At 54.3% G+C, this 18,126-nt stretch overlaps 1 protein-coding gene across 1 annotated transcript in view; it reads right to left on the bottom strand.

Moving 5' to 3' along the window:
- Window positions 1-18,126, bottom strand: part of HMCN2 (hemicentin 2) — a 139,923-nt gene that overhangs the window by 1,661 nt on the left and 120,136 nt on the right. The window contains exons 80-89 of the mRNA XM_034663740.1: window positions 17,516-17,729; window positions 16,447-16,581; window positions 15,046-15,236; window positions 13,461-13,542; window positions 6,582-6,851; window positions 3,281-3,430; window positions 1,856-1,993; window positions 1,633-1,754; window positions 748-1,259; window positions 564-676 (exon numbers count right to left, since the gene is read on the bottom strand). Coding sequence (XP_034519631.1) covers window positions 564-676; window positions 748-1,259; window positions 1,633-1,754; window positions 1,856-1,993; window positions 3,281-3,430; window positions 6,582-6,851; window positions 13,461-13,542; window positions 15,046-15,236; window positions 16,447-16,581; window positions 17,516-17,729 — 1,927 coding nt within the window. The remainder of the gene's footprint in view (window positions 1-563; window positions 677-747; window positions 1,260-1,632; window positions 1,755-1,855; window positions 1,994-3,280; window positions 3,431-6,581; window positions 6,852-13,460; window positions 13,543-15,045; window positions 15,237-16,446; window positions 16,582-17,515; window positions 17,730-18,126) is intronic.

Below are 18,126 nucleotides of genomic sequence, written 5' to 3'. Positions count from 1 at the left end.
TTGGGGGGGGAGATCATGGTGGGTTGGCCAGACTGTAAAGCTGGCAGACATAGGAGAGATCATTACAGAAAAGTACAAAACAGGCTGTCCGCAGGTGCAAACACGCACTCCTGAGAATCCAGAGGAGTGGATGTGGCCCCTGGCTGTGTGTGTGGGAGGGGCTGTGCAGAATGGGTAAATGATAGCATCTGATGGCAGCAGCAAGCACGGGGCGGGGGGGGGCGGGGGGAGGTTGGGGCAGACTGTGGTCTGGAGACAGGAGCCCAGACTCCCGCAGTTATTGTCAGGACAGCATGCTTGCTAAAGTAATCACTGGGGGCCAGGTGAGGGTTTCAGTGAAAACAGTGCTACTCCTGATACCCTACAAGGCAGGGGATACTGTGCCCATTTTACAGGTGGGAACACTGAGGCTCGGAGAGGGCCAGGGCATTGCTGCCAAGGTCCCACAGCCGGGAAATGGTGTGGCTGGGTTTGAACCAGGGTCTGCCTGACCCCAAAGCTGTGCCCTCACCACTGTCCCATGCTCAATGTTACAAACAAGTTGGGACCTCAAATATTGGTACCAGGTGTATCTTCAGCGTCCCCTGGTTGGGTACAGACAGCATGCTCATGTGGGCGTCCAGGGGTTCCAGCTGGGGCTCCCGGCGGCCTGGGTGGGGCCTCTGCTGCAGGGGCCCTTGAGCAGAGGGTGGCCTATGGCTGGAGTCTTGAACAGCAGCCTGGTGGGGGGTGGGCTTGGACCTTCACCATGGGGCCGGGGAAAAGCCGCTGGAGGGTTTGAACAAGAGTGGCCTGAAGAGCTGTGTCCCGCCTGGGGGTGTGGACGGTTGGACGGGAGCAAGGACATGCTGGAGGTGAGTGGACAAGGAGGTGAGCTGTCCCCGTCCCAAGTTTCTGGTCCATGGTCCGTGTGTGCAGGAGGGGGGGGCGTCCCCTTGGCTTTCAGCCATGTGCATCGGGGGCCCCTGGTAGGTGTCTAGCTGGGGCAGTGGGGAGTGGAGACAAAGGACGGGGGCCTCACCAGCTCGCAGGGCTGTGGTAAGCTGGAAATGCAGGGCCTCGGCCTCGGGGTCGAAGGCCGAGCTGATAGCCGAGGCCTGCAAGTGCTGCACCAGCTGGGGTTGGAGGCCCTGGGCCGCGCTGTACTGAATGCTGTGGTTACAGCGCAGGAACGTGGGGAGGCTGTCCTGCAGGAAGTGCTGTGTGGAGCCCACAAAGAGATGGCCCGGCCCCATCTGTACATAGCGCTCCTCGAAGTCCTGGAGGAGGAAGAGGAGGGGGAGGAGGAGGGGGGAAAGGGAGACAGATAATGTCCCAGATTTCAACTTCCAAGGGGTGGGAGCTGCAGGCCCCCATTCAAGGGGCCAGGGATGCTGGAGGCGGAGGGCTGGTGGGCCTTTCACCTCCTTCTCCAGCCAGGTGGGCACCCTTGAGCGTGTCTTCCCTTTGGCATTCTTATGTATGAAATGGGGAAGACACCGGAGAGGCTGGACCCAGGGTATCCTCCCACTGGGCTGAGTCCGGGCCAGGCGACACCCCAGCCCCTGCTGGGGTGTCAGGAGGGGATGCTTGGGGCAGCACATCCCATGCTCTCCCCCGCCCCCATCCACGCACCTTGGGGGCGGCCCCCACCTGCACTTGAAGATCTGCGTCAGCCAGGCTCTCGGGGACGCCGCCACTGACCACCACATCGAGGAGCAGGAGACCCTCGGGATCCAGGCCCCGGGCCTCCTGGGTCATCGTGAGCAGCTCGCCTGCAATCCATCCCCGCCCAGCCTGGAGTCACCATGGGGGAGAGGCCCTGGGCTCAGGCCTCAGCCCCACCCGGCCTCCCTGGGAGGAGACCCCTGCTCACCTGTGGCAAACTCCACGTGCGACTTCTGCAGGAAGCTGCCAGCCGTCAGAGAGTGGCCGTTCAAGGCGTCCCCACTCTCTCCAGCCAGGGCCCAGTAGATGGGGGCGATGGTGACCACGAGGACCCGCATCAGAGGCCCTGCAAAGGGCGGGCGTGGAGGCTGGGTCAGGGCCGGGTCCTGAGGGCCACCACCCTCCTGCTCAAGACCCCTCTGTAGCTCCCTATTGCCCCAGGAGGGCTCCGTCCCTTCCCCCCGTGCCCAGGCTCAGCCCTGCGATCACCTGAGTCAGTTACTGGATCAGAACCCGGGAAGGGGGGAAGGCAAATAATCCAGTTTGTAGAGAAGTTGTGAAAAGGAACAGAATGCATGCATACAAGGAAGGGCACGTAACTTGTTGATATTGAACTCAGTTCAACAAATCCTAAGGGCGATGGGGTCACCATCGAGCCTGGGACACAGGTGCTGGACCAAGCTGGAAATCAACCAAGTGTCCTAACCTACAGACGCCTTCCAGAACAGCCTGGGGGAGGAAGGCCATTGACTTTGAAAACGGGGTAAAAAAATCACTCTGGACATGGATTCCCAGACCTTCACGTGATGCCCAGCCCTTCTCACTGGGCAGGGGGTGCCGCAGCCCAGGGATGGGGAAACCCCACTCGCTTGGGGTGAGGGATGGCTGAGCTTCTCAGTGAAGTGGCTGACTCAGAAGAGAGGCGTGGAAGGACCCAGTTTCCCCCGCATGGAGGCTGGCCCTCCTGGCCGCTTCTCCATGGCTCCTGCTTGGGCAGCTGGAAGCGGCAGCCGCATCTGGGCAGCCTCTGTCTCTGCTTGCTCCCTGCTGCCTGCCAGCCCAGAGTGCCCCCCAGCCGGAGCTCCCTGACCGCACACTGTTCACACAGGCCTGCGGTCAAGGGCAGCTCTGCAGGTGCTTTGGCACTGCCCTCTCCCTGCTCTGGACCCTCAGGGTGCCCTGCGAGGGGCGAGACAGCAGGGTCTGCAACATCACTCCAGAACATTCCATCTGCTAGGGCACACTAGTATGACTCTGTTTGAAAGTGGACATTCCTTGGTGCTCTGGGGCTTCGAGCTAATTTTATTGTCCTCAATTTCCCCTTTCTGCCCCCTCCAGGCCATACCCCTTAATCCTTCCTTTTCTATCAGCTCTTAACAGTGGGGGCAAATCCTCACTTGGCCATCAGTGATCTCAAACATCATTATCTGACTGCATTCACGTATCCTGATTATTTCACACTGTCTCTGTCTGATTTTTATTGTCTTTTCGGGAGGTAGTGGGGGTGGGGAGAAAGTGGCCGGCACCTAAATCCACTTTGGCTCGGACTCGGGTCTTAGGGGCAGTCAGATTTCTTCCAGCCTTCAGCCAGCCTCAGAACACGGGCGCAGGAGAGGCTCTGAACCCCACTTACCCACACTCGCAGGGATATGGCTGATGCTGCTCTGGATGGTGGTGACCCCAGAGCGTGCCTCCTGTTGCACGCTGGTGTTGAGGGTGGCCCTGCTAAATTCCCGGCCATTGATCACCCCAGACATGCTGCCCCGGCTCCCGCGGGGCTCCCCTGTGAGGAGGGCAGAGAAGAGTGACGTTGTCCACCTCTGTGCTCTCAGAGTAAGCAGGTACTGTTACCCACTTCGCAGAGGAGTAACTGAGGCTCAGCGAGGGGAAGTGATCTGCCCAAGGCCACACAGCTCATGGGTGATGGACTCGTTGTCCAGGGGATCTTGGCTCGGGGGGTGGGGGGGGCTTTTAAGAGGCGCCCTGCACTGGCATGGTGCTGGCTTCTAATTCCGGCTCTGCTGTCACCTTCCTGGAAATCTGGGCAGGTCAGGCCCCCCAAGACACCCTTGAGTTGGCTTATCTATAAAGTGAGGAGGTGGGACCACTGATGTGCCAAAGACCTGTCGGGTTCTAAAATGCTGGGAGGGGCGCCTGGGNTTAAAAAAAAAATAAAATAAAATGCCGGGAGCTCGTGATGGAGGGGCTGGCATGCTCCTCTGAGCCAGGGCACCAGGCCAGGACCTGAATGCTGCCACCCGAACATCCTTCCTTCCTTCCATGGCCCTGGCTCCAGCTGCCCTGCAGCTGCATTTCCAACAGCAGCCGGGCCGTCTGCAAGCAGGTGTGCTCCAGCACTAATCAGAGAGTGCTTCCTCTGGCTGATGGGCCAGCTGTCTCCTCGGCACAGATGGCATTCTGGGGGGGCCGAGAGACAGAAGCTGGCCTGCCTCTTCGCTTGCTGGCTCTCTGGGGAAATTAACAACCAATCACCCATGATCTGTCGAAAAGATAACAGGAAACACTCAACTGCCAGGATCCTAAATGAGTAAATCAGGGGGCTGGTTCATTTTGGATTCCAGGAAGCAGCGCCGTTTCCTGCAGCCCAGAGCTGGGGTTTGATGAGATTTGATGCCCATCTGGGATGCCTCTCCCCAATAATGTGCAGCTCTGGGGTTTCTGGGAGGGACAGAGGAGCAACCCGTGAACCTCCCCCTGGCCTCTTACTAAGGGGAAGGGGCAGAAGTTGGTGCAGGGAACAAGGCAGCAACGTGGCCTGGCATCTTCCAGAGGGGACAAGAGATTGGAGGCTGGGATGACAAGCCACCGTCAACTTTTCTGGACGTGGGGTGACTGGGCAGCCTCTCGCTCCTCCAAGGCCCGGAGGGGCCGCCCAGGCTGACGGGAAACGAGGAAGAGAAGACAGTGTTCATGGTGAGGGAGCCTCAGAACCCCTGAACAGTTTACCTAGCCATGCCCCCCTGGGCTTATCCCAGAGACCTATGCAGACAAAAACACAAAGACACACACCACAGTGTCCTTTTCAGAGGAAAAACTGGAAAAAACAAAACAAAACGAAACCCTAAACCTGTTGCTTCTTTAACAAAGCCAACAGCAGGTAAGTTGGGAAAGCGTCCTGGTGGAATATGAAACCGCTGAAGACACAGGCGGGGTTTACTGCCATGGGATGTTGTCCAAACAGGTAAGGGCAGCCTATAAATTCATCCTCATTTATAAAAAAGAAAAAATGCCTCTCTTTACATTCGGGGAAAAAAGTGTAGAGGGATATACCCCAAGTAATGGCCCAGATAGCTATTTCTGGTCATTGAAGGAGGTGAGAAAGTTGCTAATTCATTTTTTCTTTGTAGCTTCGTTTCTAACTTACCCGGCCTTCCAATAATTAGCATATAGGAGACTTTAAACATGGCTGTTTCCATTTAAAAAAGTAAGGAGGCTGTGATGACTTAAATGATGTCCCCTTTAAAAGATGTGTGGGGGTCCTAGTCCCCAGACGTGAGGGTGTGACCTTATTTGAAGATCGGGTCTGTACAGAGGGGATCAGGTTAATATAAGGTCATTAGGGTGGGCCCTAACTTAATAACTGGTGTCCTTATGTGATGAGGAAATTTAGAGGCGGGTAGATTCCCAGGGGAAACTTGTAGGGAACTCGTAGGCAGAGATGTGGGTAATACTTCTATGAGCCAAGGAAAGCCAGAGTTTGCCAGCAAACCAGCAGGGGTCGGGGCATGGGACAGATTCTCTATCACAGATCCCAGGGAACCAACCCCACCACACCTTGATCTTAGATTTCTGGGCTCCAGGAACTGAGGGACACCTACATCTCTCTGAAGCCGCCAGGCTGTGGAACTTTGCTGCGGCAGCCCTGGAAGACTCCTCCAGAAGCCATGTGCAGGGCTCTGTGGTCTGGGGTGGGGGCTTCCCAACAGGAGAGGAGAAGGACGGGGGCCAAGCTCTGAAATAAAGGGGGGTCTGCTCAGACCTAAAGCTGCCCCCGGGGCAGCATCTGTGGCCAGGTGTCAGAGAACCACGGGGTTTCCAGGGCTGTGTGGTGTTGGAGCCCTGTCTGCAGGAGATGAGGAGACCAAGGGCCAGAAAGGGTCCCGCCGTGGGTTGGCTCAATAGGTTTCGAGTAGCTTTGCAAGGGGCAGAGTGTCAAGCCCCAAGTCCTATTAGTCCAGAGGTGCTGCCTGGAAAGGTGTTCTACGGAGACGTGGAAAAGTAATCTGACCGTGTGTGTGGTGACAGATGAGAGACGGCCGCCAGGGCCGGGGACAGAAACGCAAAGCCACAGATAGGGAGTATTTGCTACAGAGACACAGAAATGACATTCAGAAGCAATATTCGGAGACTTTCCGTTGTGCAGACGGAGTCATTTTACTGTGGTTTTTCAGGCTAGTCCTTTTCTCTATTTTGAAGTTTGGTCTGGCCCGAGGCAGAAGGGAGCTGAACAGGGAGGCCTGACGTGGCAGGTGTCTCTAATGCCAGGAAGCAGCATCAGTTACTGCTTGCCTACCATGGCCTGATTGACAGACTTAACAAAGCAACCCCCAGAGGGGGCACCACGGACGTCCTTGTTTTATTCTGCCTACTTCACAGAATTGTGGAATATCCCCAAAGAGGACCCATGTCTGTGCCAGGTAAGCCAGAATGGCCAGGGGGTTCCCGTCCAGTATGAGTGGCTAACACTTAGCCTCTTGGAGCCTCAGTTTCCCCAACTGTAAAAGGCAGGATAGAGAAGATGACCCATAAGTCCCTGCCGACTGGTTCCTCCCAAGTTTGTGACTCTAAGCGAAGAGAAGAGTCAGGGAGCTGGCAGGGTGGGGGGCCACATCCCCCATAAGCAACACGCAAATCCCCACTGAGCAGGAGATCCCGCCTCTGTCCACCATGGTCTGAGCGGGGACGCCCCATACCTCTCACGGCCAGGACTGCCCGGGCCGTGGCAGAGCCCAGGAGGTTCTGAGCGACGCACTCGTACGTGCCCGCGTCCCCGGCCTCCACTTGCTGCAGCCACAGGCTCCCGTCAGGCAGGGTCCGGAGCCGCCGACTGGCCCGCAAGGGCTCGCCCGCTCGCAGCCACTCCACCGTGGGCACGGGCTCTCCCGAGGCCTGGCACTGCAGGGCCACGTCCTCCCCGGATCTCACGGTCACGTCCTGGGGCTCCACCCAGAACACTGGGGCACCTGTGGGAGGCCCGGGTGGCTTTAGGGAACGTTTTATTATTTGTATATGTTTGTTCATTCAAACAGATTAGAAAATGCAGAGGTAGAAAGGGGGCAATGGAATCACAAGTGATCGTCACATCCAGTTACAGTTCTGACAGAATTTCCTTTGAGACACTGTTTCCCAGAATATGACTGTATTGCTCCTGGCTGCTTGCTTGCTTGCTTGCCTCCTTCTTTACCCCATAATAAATCCTAAGCTGCCTTTCCATGCCATGAAATACTCGTTCCTGGGCCTACTTGGTGTTCCACTGTTTGGGTCTATTACAGGGAGGTTTTCCAAGCTGGTGCCTCTACTTGGCACCACGTTGATGGGAGACCGGGGCCCCCGTCACCTGCTGTGGGTGAGGCTCACTAACTGGCTCCTTGACCCTCAGTCTCCTCATCCGAAAGACGGCAAACCCTGTGCACTCACTCCCACAGACCGTCCAGCGCGGCTGGGAGGAAAAGGCAGCACACGCCCAGCGCTGGTGAGGATGGGGGTAAGGCGAGCTCACACACACTGAGGGTACGGGTGCAAGCAGGTACAGCCATGTGGAGAAGGGCCAGCCAGGGCACCCGTTCCCATGGTTGCTGTAGCAAAAGGCCACAGACTCGGTGGCTTAAACAGCAACGGTCTGGTCTCTCACAGCCCTGGAGGCTGGGAGTCCCAAACCAGCTGTTTCACAGGGTAACATCAAGCCTTCTTCCTCCAGAGGCTGCAGGGCAGAATCCGTTTCTTGCCTCTTCCAGCCTCTGCTGGCTTCTAGCGTTCCCTGGCTTGAGGCTGCGTCCCCCTAGTCTCTGCGTCCATCTTCCCCTCCTCTTCCTCCCCTTTCTCCCCTCCTCGTCGTCTTCCTCCCTTCCACCTCTTCTTTCTCCCCCCTCCACTTTCTCGCCTCTTCCTCCTTTTCTTCTCCTTCCCCTCCACATCCTCACCCTCCTTTTCCTCTTCTTCCCCATTCTCCTCCTCTTCTTTCCCCATATATAAGAGATATATGTCTCTGTTATAAAAGCACTTGTGATAGCATTTAGGGCCCACCAAAACAATCCAAGATAATCTCCTCATCTTAAGATCCTTAACTTAATCATATCTGCAAAGATCCTTTTTCCAAATAAGATCAGATTCACAGGTCCCGGAGATGAGGACACGGTCATATCACTGGAAGCCACTTATCAGCCAGGATCTCCTAAAGTGGAACGTGTGCCTGCTCTCTGACCCAGCCACTCCTGGATCGATACCCTAACAGAAACGTGCATGCGTGTCCACCAACGGCACGCGTGAGAATACGGAAGCAGCGCCATTCCTAACCGCCCGGAAGTGCAGAGCCATAGGCAAACTGTGGTGTGTCCACTGCGGCCAACCATACAGCAACGAGAATGGATGAACGCCTTCCACGTGCAATCTCGCACACGGTGTTGTGCCTAGAAAGCCTGACACAAGAGCACATACGATATGGCTTCATTTAAATAAAGGTCAGAAACAAGCAGGAGCGTGACACTGGCCATTGCTGTGTGAAGAGGCCAGCAAGTCCGCTCCCCCAAAAATCAAATATAAAACTTGACAAAATTATCTAAACCAACTATTTCAGGGCTCTAGAAGTCCATGAAAGGCAAACAACAAACTGAGCGTCATTTATCCGTGAGAAGCTTCTAGAACTTCGGGCGAGAACGGTGGAGGGGTGTGGCCTGGGGCCGCTCCCATCTCCTACCCCCACTCCACTGTGGTCGTCCTGGGGGTTTTGCTGGGGTGGGGCTGGCTGCGAAACCCCCAGCTCTTGCTATCCCAAGGGACTGGCTTGATTTGCAGGTGAGGATGCAGGCATATTCTGAGAGACCGGGGTGCTGTCGGGGGGCGGGGGGGAGAACTGGCCGGAAGCAAGTGGGGACCTGGCACCTCTACTGGCCTGAGGAAACCAGGGGACCATCTGGAAGCTTAATGAGAAGAGTCTGGAAATGAGGGAGCCCTGGAAAGGCCAGATCAGCTCTCCACACATCCCTGGCTTCCGCGGACCAGGAACACCTGTGCGGGGATCTGGGGGTGGACAGGGCGGGGGGGGGCAGGAAGAGTCAAAGCCAAGGCCACTCCCAAACTGCCGGAACTCTGAATCACTCCACGGCCACACGCAGGTGCATTGATGGAGGATGGAGCCTTAGTTTCTTTGCCCTTAATTTTCAGCAAGCTTGAGGGTGATGTGTCTGGCGCAGAATTTCCTTGGGTTTATCCTGTTTGAGTTTTGCTCAGCTTCTTGAATCTGTAGGCGTATGCCTTTAGTGAAAGTTTGCAAAATTCCAGCTCTCATTTCTTTAAATACTTCTCACCCCTTTCTCCTTTCCCTCCGGGACTCTGATGTCATCCTGTCAGATCCTCCCTTTGTCCCACTCGTGTCTGTGGCTCTGCTCCTTGTTTTTTGTTTTGTTTTTTTTTTTTGAGTCTGTTTTCTCTCTGTTGTTCAGACTAGGTAAATTTTATTGCTACGTCTTCAAAACCACTAATTCCTTCCTCTGTCCTCTTCATACTGCTGTTACACTGCCCACTGAGGTTTTCATTTTATCAGTCAAGTCCTACAACTCCCCTTTGGTTTTTCTGTAGCTCCTGTTTGTGCTGTCGTTTCAAGCATGTTTCCAATTGCTTGGCCAGGCATTCTTAACGACACTTATTTTAAGATCCATGGCAGATTATTCCAACGGCTGTCACTGTGGATCAGCTCTTCTCATTCAGGTTGAGCGTTGCCTTGTTATTGACAAGACGAGTCAGTTTCAGCTGCATCCGAACACCTGGAGCATGACATGCCCCGGTTCTTACTTCCTAGTAGGCCTCCTCTGCCATTGCCAAAGGAAGGGAGGTGCTGCCTCATTGCTGCCAGGTGAGGGCGGAGATCCAGCTTCCCTAACTGGCCTCCGTGGGCACCCCAGGACAGGAGGAGTGCTCCCCTACTCCCGAGCAGACATGAGAGTTCAGGGTTCCCACTTCTCTCTGCGGACGTCACCCTGGCCAGGGTGGGGGGAACACTTGCTATTGCCCCTCACTTGGCCTCTCCTGATGCCACCCCCCAGGAGGGGTGCTCAGGATAGAGGGCAAGGGTGGAAGTGTAAGCTCCCCACCCACTTGGTCTTCGTTGATGAGGCTTGGGGTGGGGCTGCAGTTTTTTTCGTGGTGTTTGGCTGGACTAGGGTGGTCATTATCGGAAAGCTTTCCATCTTGCTATGCTGTTCCTTTCCTGGCCCTTTAGAGAGAGCAGGCTTTTGTTGGGGGTCTCTGTATGTGTGTGTGAGGAGGGCCCTTGGCAGTCGCAGGTTGCTGGCTTCTCAAGCATCCTGCCCAGGATACACGAAGCAAAAAGAGAAACGAGGGAATCCACTGCCATGTCACTCCACAGGTCCCAAGATCCTTCCTTAGCCAATCCTTCTTTTCTCTTTCAGAGCCAATGTTTGTCTTCTACGTAACGTCCAAGGTGTTCAGCCGCACGCAGCAGGAGGAATAGGGAGAAGGGCATCTATGCCATCTTGTCTGGAACCAGAACCACCCCCCCTGCAGTCCATGACAAAAACTCTCAACAAACTACATATCAAATAAAAGTTCTTCCCCCTTCTACTCAGCCTTGCCTCAACTGGATTTTTGTATTAGCAATGCAAAATCCAAAAATCAAACCAATAATAATTCCATCCACAGTAGCATGAAATATAATAAAATACTTAGTAATCAATGCAACAAAAGAGGGACAAGACCCGTGAACTATAAAATATCACTGAGGAAACTAAGATTTAAGCAAACGGTACAGAGCCATTGAATACCCATATGGAAAGAAAGAAAGAAAGAAAGAAAGAAAGAAAGAAAGAAAGAAAGAAAGAAAGAAAGAGGAAGGACCAAAGAAAGAAAGAGGAAGGATGAAAGAAAGAAAGAAGGAAAGGAAGGAAGGAAGAAAGAAAGAAAAAGAAGAATTTAGACCCTTATTTCACACAAAAATTAACACAAAGTGAAACACAGACTTCCATATGTAAAAATGGAAACTGTCAACATTATAGGAGAGAATGCGACCTTAGGTTAGACAAAGGTATCTTTTAAGATACAATACCAAACACACAGTCTATAAAATACAAAATAGGTAAATTTGGACTTTGTCGAATTTTAACGCTTTTGCTTTTCCAAGGCACCGATAGGAAAATGCAGAGACAAGCCACAGATTGGAGAGAAATATCTGTAAATCACATATCTGATAAAAGACTCATACCCAGATGACATAAAGAACTCTCAGAACTCATTCATAAGACAAAGAACCCAACTGTAAAATGAGCAAGACTATGAAAAACATTTACCCAAAGAAGACATGTGAATGGGCCACACACGCACGCACACACACACACACACAAAGATGCCTAGTGTCATTTGTTATTAGAGGGATGCAAATTAAAACCACAGTGAGATACTAGTTTGCACCTATGGGATGACTGAATAAAAAAGGCAGACAACAAAAAAGTTGGCAAGAACGTAGAGAACCTGGAGCCTCATACACTGATAGCAGAAAAGCAAAATAGTACAGCCAGTTTGGTGGTTTCCTGAAAAGTTAGCCATACCGAGCAATGCACTCGTAGGAATCTACCCAAGACAAAGGAGGACACGTACCCGCACAAAGACCTGCGTGCCGATGTTCACAGCAGCATTATTCGTAACAGCCCCAAATCAGAGACCAGCTAAATGTCTAGTAACTGGTGAATGGATCCTGTCCAGCAATAAAACGGGATGAAGCCCTGATACGTGCTATACTATGGATGAACTTCGAACACACTGACGAGTGAAAAGAACTCAGAACCAAAGAATACACAGGATTCCACCTAGATGAGGTTTCCAGAAAGGCGCCCACAGAGCCAGAAGGCAGATCGGCGGTTCCCTGGGGCTGGGGGTGGGAGCAGACGGGCAGAGGGGGCTTCTTGGAGTGCTAAGAAACGTCCCAGAAACAGATCGTGGCGATGGATGGACAATGTTATAAGTTTACTAAGAATCGCTAACTGCAGGGGCGCCTGGGTGGCACAGCGGTTAAGCGTTTGCCTTCAGCTCAGGGCGTGATCCCGGCGTTCTGGGATCGAGCCCCACATCAGGCTCTTCCGCTATGAGCCTGCTTCTTCCTCTCCCACTCCCCCTGCTTGTGTTCCCTCTCTCGCTGGCTGTCTCTATCTCTGACGAAATAAAATTTTTAAAAAAAAAAAAAAAGAATCGCTAACTGCAGGCTTAGAATGGGTGAATTTTTTCATTTTTAAAAAGAGTGGTGGAGAACAGATAAAGTTTGCCATCATAACCATTTTGAAGCGTGGTGCTGAGTAGCGGAACCCACTCACGCTGTTGGGCAACCCCACCGCCATCCACCTCCAGGACCCTCTCGTCTTGCAAAACCGAGACTCTAGATCCATTCGCCCACATCTCCCCAGTGTCCCCCCATCTGCTTTCTGCTATCCAAATCTGGATAGCTCATCTAATCAGAGTCATACAGTGCTTGTGTTTTGGTGATTGCTTATTTCACTTGACGTCCTCGAGTTTCATCCATGTTGTAGCAGGTGTCAGAATTCCTTCTTTTTTAAGTGTGAATAATATTCCACCATACAGATGGGTGAATTTTGTGGTTATATCTTAATGAAGCTTTTTTTTTCAAATTAATCTCTCTGCCTGACATGGGGCTCAAACTCACGAACCCAAGATCAAGAGACGCACGCTCTACCAACTGAGCCAGCCAGGAGCCCCATGTTGATTTTTTTTTAAAGGCAAAACTCTGGACAGGGGTCACCTGGGGCAAGGGGCATTGACTGGAAAGGGGGTACGATATGAAGGGAGTGGCCGGAAGCTGGTAGCGTTCCATTTTTCTATTTTTGTTCTGGGTGCAGGTTAACTTGGCGGGTTCACGTTATTAAAATTCACTGAGGGGTGCCTGGACGGCTCAGTTAAGCAACTGCTCAGGTCATGGTCTCAGGGTCGTGAGATCGAGCCCCGTGTGAGTCTCTGCACTGGGCACGGAGCCTGCTTGAGATTCTCCCTCTCCCTCTGCCCCTCCCTGCTTGCACTCACTTCTCTCTCTCTCTAAGTAAGTAAAGTAAGTAAATAAATAAATAAAAGATTAAAAAAGAAAATTCATTGAGCTGTACCCTTGTAACGTATTCTCCCTATGTAGGTTAATCGTCACTTCAAAGTTTTGTTAAAAATCCCTATTTAGGTGATTTTGCAGGGTTACTTCAGGGCTCAGACAGTACTCTGTGAACTACCAGCTGTTTGGCAAATCCGAGAGCTGTCACTATGATCTGTGGGTGGTTGTGAGTTGGAATAAATGGGTCCCCCGCCCAGGCCTGGCTATTGGGTCCCTGGATCTTCATTAGCCCCGACCCTGCTTCCCGTTCTGTAGCTGGGGAGCCACTTCATGGGACCTCAGTTGTGTGCTTTCGATACATACTTGTCAGAGAACTCCCAGGCCCTGGCCCTGCCTCTCTGCCCTCTGTGCTGACCAAGGAGCCTGGCATGCAATGGCCCAGCCTCAGCACGGCCGCTCCCGCCCCCCAGCGCCCACCTCACACTGTCCCCACCCAGGTTGGGGGGAGGCCTAGACTCACTCTGCAGTACGAGGAGCACCACTTTCTCCACCGCACCCATCTCATTCTCCGCGAGGCACTGGTACTGGCCGGCGTCGTCTATCTGTAGGGGGGTGTGGAAGGGGGGATGTGTTGTTCAGGAGAGCAGGGTGAGGTGGACAGTGGGGCACAGACACAGAGGACGGGAGCGAGACCCGTCTAAGCATAGGAGCTTAGAGCATAAACCAGCCAGGGGCTTGCGGAGTCTATCAGAAGAGCCTCCGTGGCCACTCGTCAATAGATGTCCAAAGGGAATGTAGCCCCTTTCACACCTGGGACGTGGGGGTCGTGGTGACTAAGAGCATGGATTTTTTTGCCCTCAGTGGAGCCACATGCTGCAAAAGCATGATTCAGATCCCCCTCTTCCAAACGGGGTACAACGAAGTATCATCACTCCACGGCACATTACCAGGGATTCCTTGAAAAAAGGGTTCCGTGGTGAAGTAAGTTTGGGAAACGCCGAGTCAGACAACAACCCGCTTCTGGCTGCAGGATTCCTTGGCGCTTTTATTGTGCGGCCATGTGCCGTGAGCCTTCCAGAGGGAGATGGTTTATAGTGTTTTCCCAGCTTAGCAAGAAGGAAGTTTTTTTCTACAGGATACCCAGCGCCACGGCCAGTGAGGAAGCCCAGGCAGAACACGGCTCAGATTCACTTCTGAGTGGCCGTGCCACCAGGAGCGGGAGCTGAGGGGCAGCCTGAGGCCCCTGTCTACACTGAGAACGTGACATCCTGGAGGCCGCTCCCAAGGGACTGCGGGGGCAGCACAGCATGCAGCTATGAGTGGAGATCTGGGGGTCAGGTCAGGATGCGACCAAATCCGCCTCCACTGGGGACTGTCCCGGACTCATTACAAATACACCACCATGTCCCCATGTGAGTACACACCATCTCCCCATCACTAAAACGGGGATCACGGCCGCTAAGACTGGACAGGAAATCATGCTCGTCAAAGCAGGAGTCTCTACCAGTGCCTGGCCCATGGTAGAGACTCGGATAACGGTGGGTGAAAGCAAGGGCTGCTAAGAAGAGCCCGACAGGACAGGGCTGTGGATGTCTGCACGACCGCTGGGACTTGGGACACAGAAGGGAAGGGGTGGGGCTTCCCCAGGGCTCAAGGCTTTGGAAACAGCACAGAGCAGGAGTCAGGAGAGCTAGGATGGCGTCCTGCCTTGGGCACTTACTGGTTGTGGGCCTCTCTGAGCCTCAGGGTCTTCATCTGTAAAGTGGGGCTCTCTTATCTGTCTACTCTGCCCCATGGGGTTGTTAATAATAACATTTATTGGTATCACCCGAGCGCCAGCACTCTTAAACACCTGGCGTGGGTCATCTCACTGATTTCTTACTCTAAACCTATGAGGTAGAAACAACTATTAGCCCCACTGAATGGCTAGGGTGACTGAGACACAGAGAAAAGTCACTGGCTGGAGGTCACCCGAGTTAGGAGCCGGGAGAATCTGGGTCATGGGCAGGAAAGTGCTTTGTAGACTCTAGGGGACTGTGGCAACCTAAAGAACTCAGAAAAGACTGTGGGTTGTCCCCACCCCAAGGCACCGGGTCCCGCCTTGCCTCCGTCCTGCGGATGGTCAGCGAGCCATTCTGTAGCCGATACCGGAGCCGGCTGCCCCGGAGTGGGAGGCCATCTTTGATCCAGCGGATGTCGGGGGCCGGGGCGCCATGGACCACACAGTCCAGCTGGACACTGCTCCCCACAGGCTCGACCAGGTAGGAGAAGGCCTCCCCTTGCAACACAGGGGCTTCTGCAAGGTGACATCAGACAAACCGTCAGAAAGGAGGTTCCCTTAGGCCCAGCTTCTCCCATAAACCCATCTCCCGAGGCTCCTACCCGCCCAGCATGGCTGTGACTAGTCAACGCATCAGGGACAGCAGACAACTTTCGTGTCATGGGTAACAGACTGCCGGGAACACTGATTTGAAACGGAGTGGGAATAGTGCTGCAATTGATTAGTGATGCCTGAGGCAGGCACAGGAGAGAAGGCAGTGTTATGAGTGTCAAATACTTGCTCTAATGAATGGATCATCCCAGCTGCAGAGTACCCGCCAGGTACTTTGGGAAACAAAGACTACTTAGCCATTAGCACACATCAGTTGGGCACGGTAACATTGAGACTCCCTGATACTCACTTCATGCAAATCTTTTTTTAAAATATTTTATTTATTTATTTATTTATTTATTTATTTATTTATTTATTTAGAGTGCATGAATGGGAGGAGGGTCAGAGGGAGAGAGAGAGAGCATCTCAAGCAGACACTGTGCTGAGTACAGAGTCTGATACAGGGCTCGATCCCACAACCCATGAGACCATGACCTGAGCCAAAATCAAGAGTCGGATGCTTAACCAACTGAGCCATGCAGGCACCCATGCAAATCTTAAATCAGTCTTGGATGCCCAGGGTCAGTGTCCAGGCCTGCTGGTTTCCTGAGGCTGAAAGCAGGTCTAGCTGTGTCCTGGTGCCTTGGGCTGCTCATTCCCCTCTGCAAAGCTCCACCCCACCCATCCTGAAAGGAAGCAAACTAAGTCACGGCATCATGGAGGGTTACCATGCTGCCCTTGACTGAGCAGGGCCGTGGGGGACAACTGGCAGGCTGGCAAGCTTCAGGCATTTTTCTGCCGGGGCACCTTGGCCCCCACGCCCTCCTTCTATACTGGCCCCATGCCGCTGAGGGAGCTGCCGTCTGCCAACTGGTCAGATCTCATTCTACCTTCAGCCAACTCATCTGGGGAACATACGAAATCCTGATGCTGGGGCTTTACCCCAGAGAGGCTGGTTTTCGGAGTCAGAGGGGAAACCTGGGCCTCAGCATTTTCTAAAGTCCCCCAGGGGATCCTAAGGCACAGTCAGGGTGGGGGGTTACTAGTTCAGAGGTCAGGAGGTCAATTTCTTAGAAAAACCAACAGATCGGGTTTAGTGGAGGTCTCAGGAAAGGCCACCAGGCTCACGCCCTACCCTTCACGTGGACAAAGCTGACAGCCTGCACGCGACCCACTCTGTTCTCGGCCCAGCAGACGTAGGTCCCGCTGTCCTCTCTGGTGACGGCCACCCGCTGCAGTGTGCTGCCCCCATCCTGCTCAGACACCCCCTCTGGTAGAAAAGAGACACCCCAGAGGGTTTTGAGTCCAGGGTGCCAGGGACCCCTCCTGCGCTGAAGACTTAACTCAGGCCGGGGTACCCAGCAGATGTTTAGCAAAGACATGAAAACGGGTGTCTCTTGCCGAGGGTGGGAGCTTGACCACGTCAGACCCGTTCACGGCAGGCACAGGCCACGGTAGAGGAAGCGGTGGAGGAAGCAGACTCCTATCACGTTCACGTCCGCACCGTGAGCTGGCTGCGTGGGCGAGGGTGGGCCTTTGGGGGCCTATTAACATGCACTTCCTGCATTAAACCAGTTTGCCCTCAGCACCCCTGTTATCTCCATCTCGAGATGAAGAAGCTGGGCTCAGAGAGGCTGACTCACTCCCCCAAACTCCCTCTCCGGGAGGTGGCAGGGTCCGGGCAAAGCCTTCCTTGCAGGTGCACAAAGGTGAGCTTCTGAGCACATTTCGTAGCACCTGGACTCTGGTTTAGGAGTGTCTGAAAATATCATTTTGCCGTGGAGGGGACTTAGCAATTCATTAATTCAGCAGACATTTATTGAGCACCTACCATATACCCTGTGCCCTGTGTTTCTCTAAACATCAGCTGGGGACCAGCTGGGAGGACAGAACCCGCCCCCCAAGGAAAGGAGTTTGCCGAGGGGCCCACAGTGGGAACAGCGTGCTGGGCAGGAACACAGGCTCCCTCCCAGCCCTGAGGTCTCGGGGTTGGGTCTCTTTCGCAGGTGGCCTCTTGCCAGATTTGACATGTAACCCACCGCATACAGCTACATGTGTTTGCTCTGCTCCTCCCGCATAGGGCCAGGTCTGGAGACCCAGAACCCTGACACCCTCTTCTTCTCCACGAGGTTGGGTCTCCCCACCAGGCTGCCCTCCCTCTGGGGTCCCGGGTCCCCATCCACCCTCTCCCAGGAGGCCCAGACCCGTCACTGGCCGGTCGTTGATGGTCCAGCCAATGCGGGGGGTAGGGCTGCCCCGGGCCGCACAGCGAAGCCACAGCCTGTCCCCGAGGCGCAGGCTTCGGTCCCCAGGCAGGGTGGTGAAGACGGGCAGGGCCAGGATGCTGAGGTGTACGCGGCGGCGGGCGCGGCCCACGGCATTCTCGGCCACGCAGGTGTAGGTCCCCGCGTCCTGGCTCTGTGGGCAGAGGAGGGGTCAGCCTGAGCACTGCCCCGTCCCGCAGCTCCTGGGGACCCCTTCTCCCGCAGGTTCCCTTGGAGCATGCAGCCCAGAGAGGTGAAGGGGTTTGCTCAAGGTCACACAGCCGGTAAATGGCTCTGCTTCACCGCTGCACCGCTGCGCCTCCCTGCTGCCTCCCTAACCCTCCAGGTGGTAACCGCACCCAGATGTGCCAACCCCTTGTTCGGAACATCACTTGCACCAGCTCATCCGTGCTCCCATCATCCCTGAGACAGGCCCCGTGTTGGGTGCCTTTTGTAGAGAGGACTCAGCCAAGCTCTGAGACGTTCCGTTCCGTGGTGCACTGGAGCAGGGCCGGCGCACTCGCCCCTGTGCTACCTGGCTCCCTGCGTGG

The sequence above is a fragment of the Ailuropoda melanoleuca genome, chromosome 7 (genome assembly GCF_002007445.2).
Source record: "Ailuropoda melanoleuca isolate Jingjing chromosome 7, ASM200744v2, whole genome shotgun sequence".
Classification (NCBI taxonomy): Eukaryota; Metazoa; Chordata; class Mammalia; order Carnivora; family Ursidae; genus Ailuropoda; species Ailuropoda melanoleuca.
This window is presented reverse-complemented; position numbering and strand designations above follow the sequence as displayed.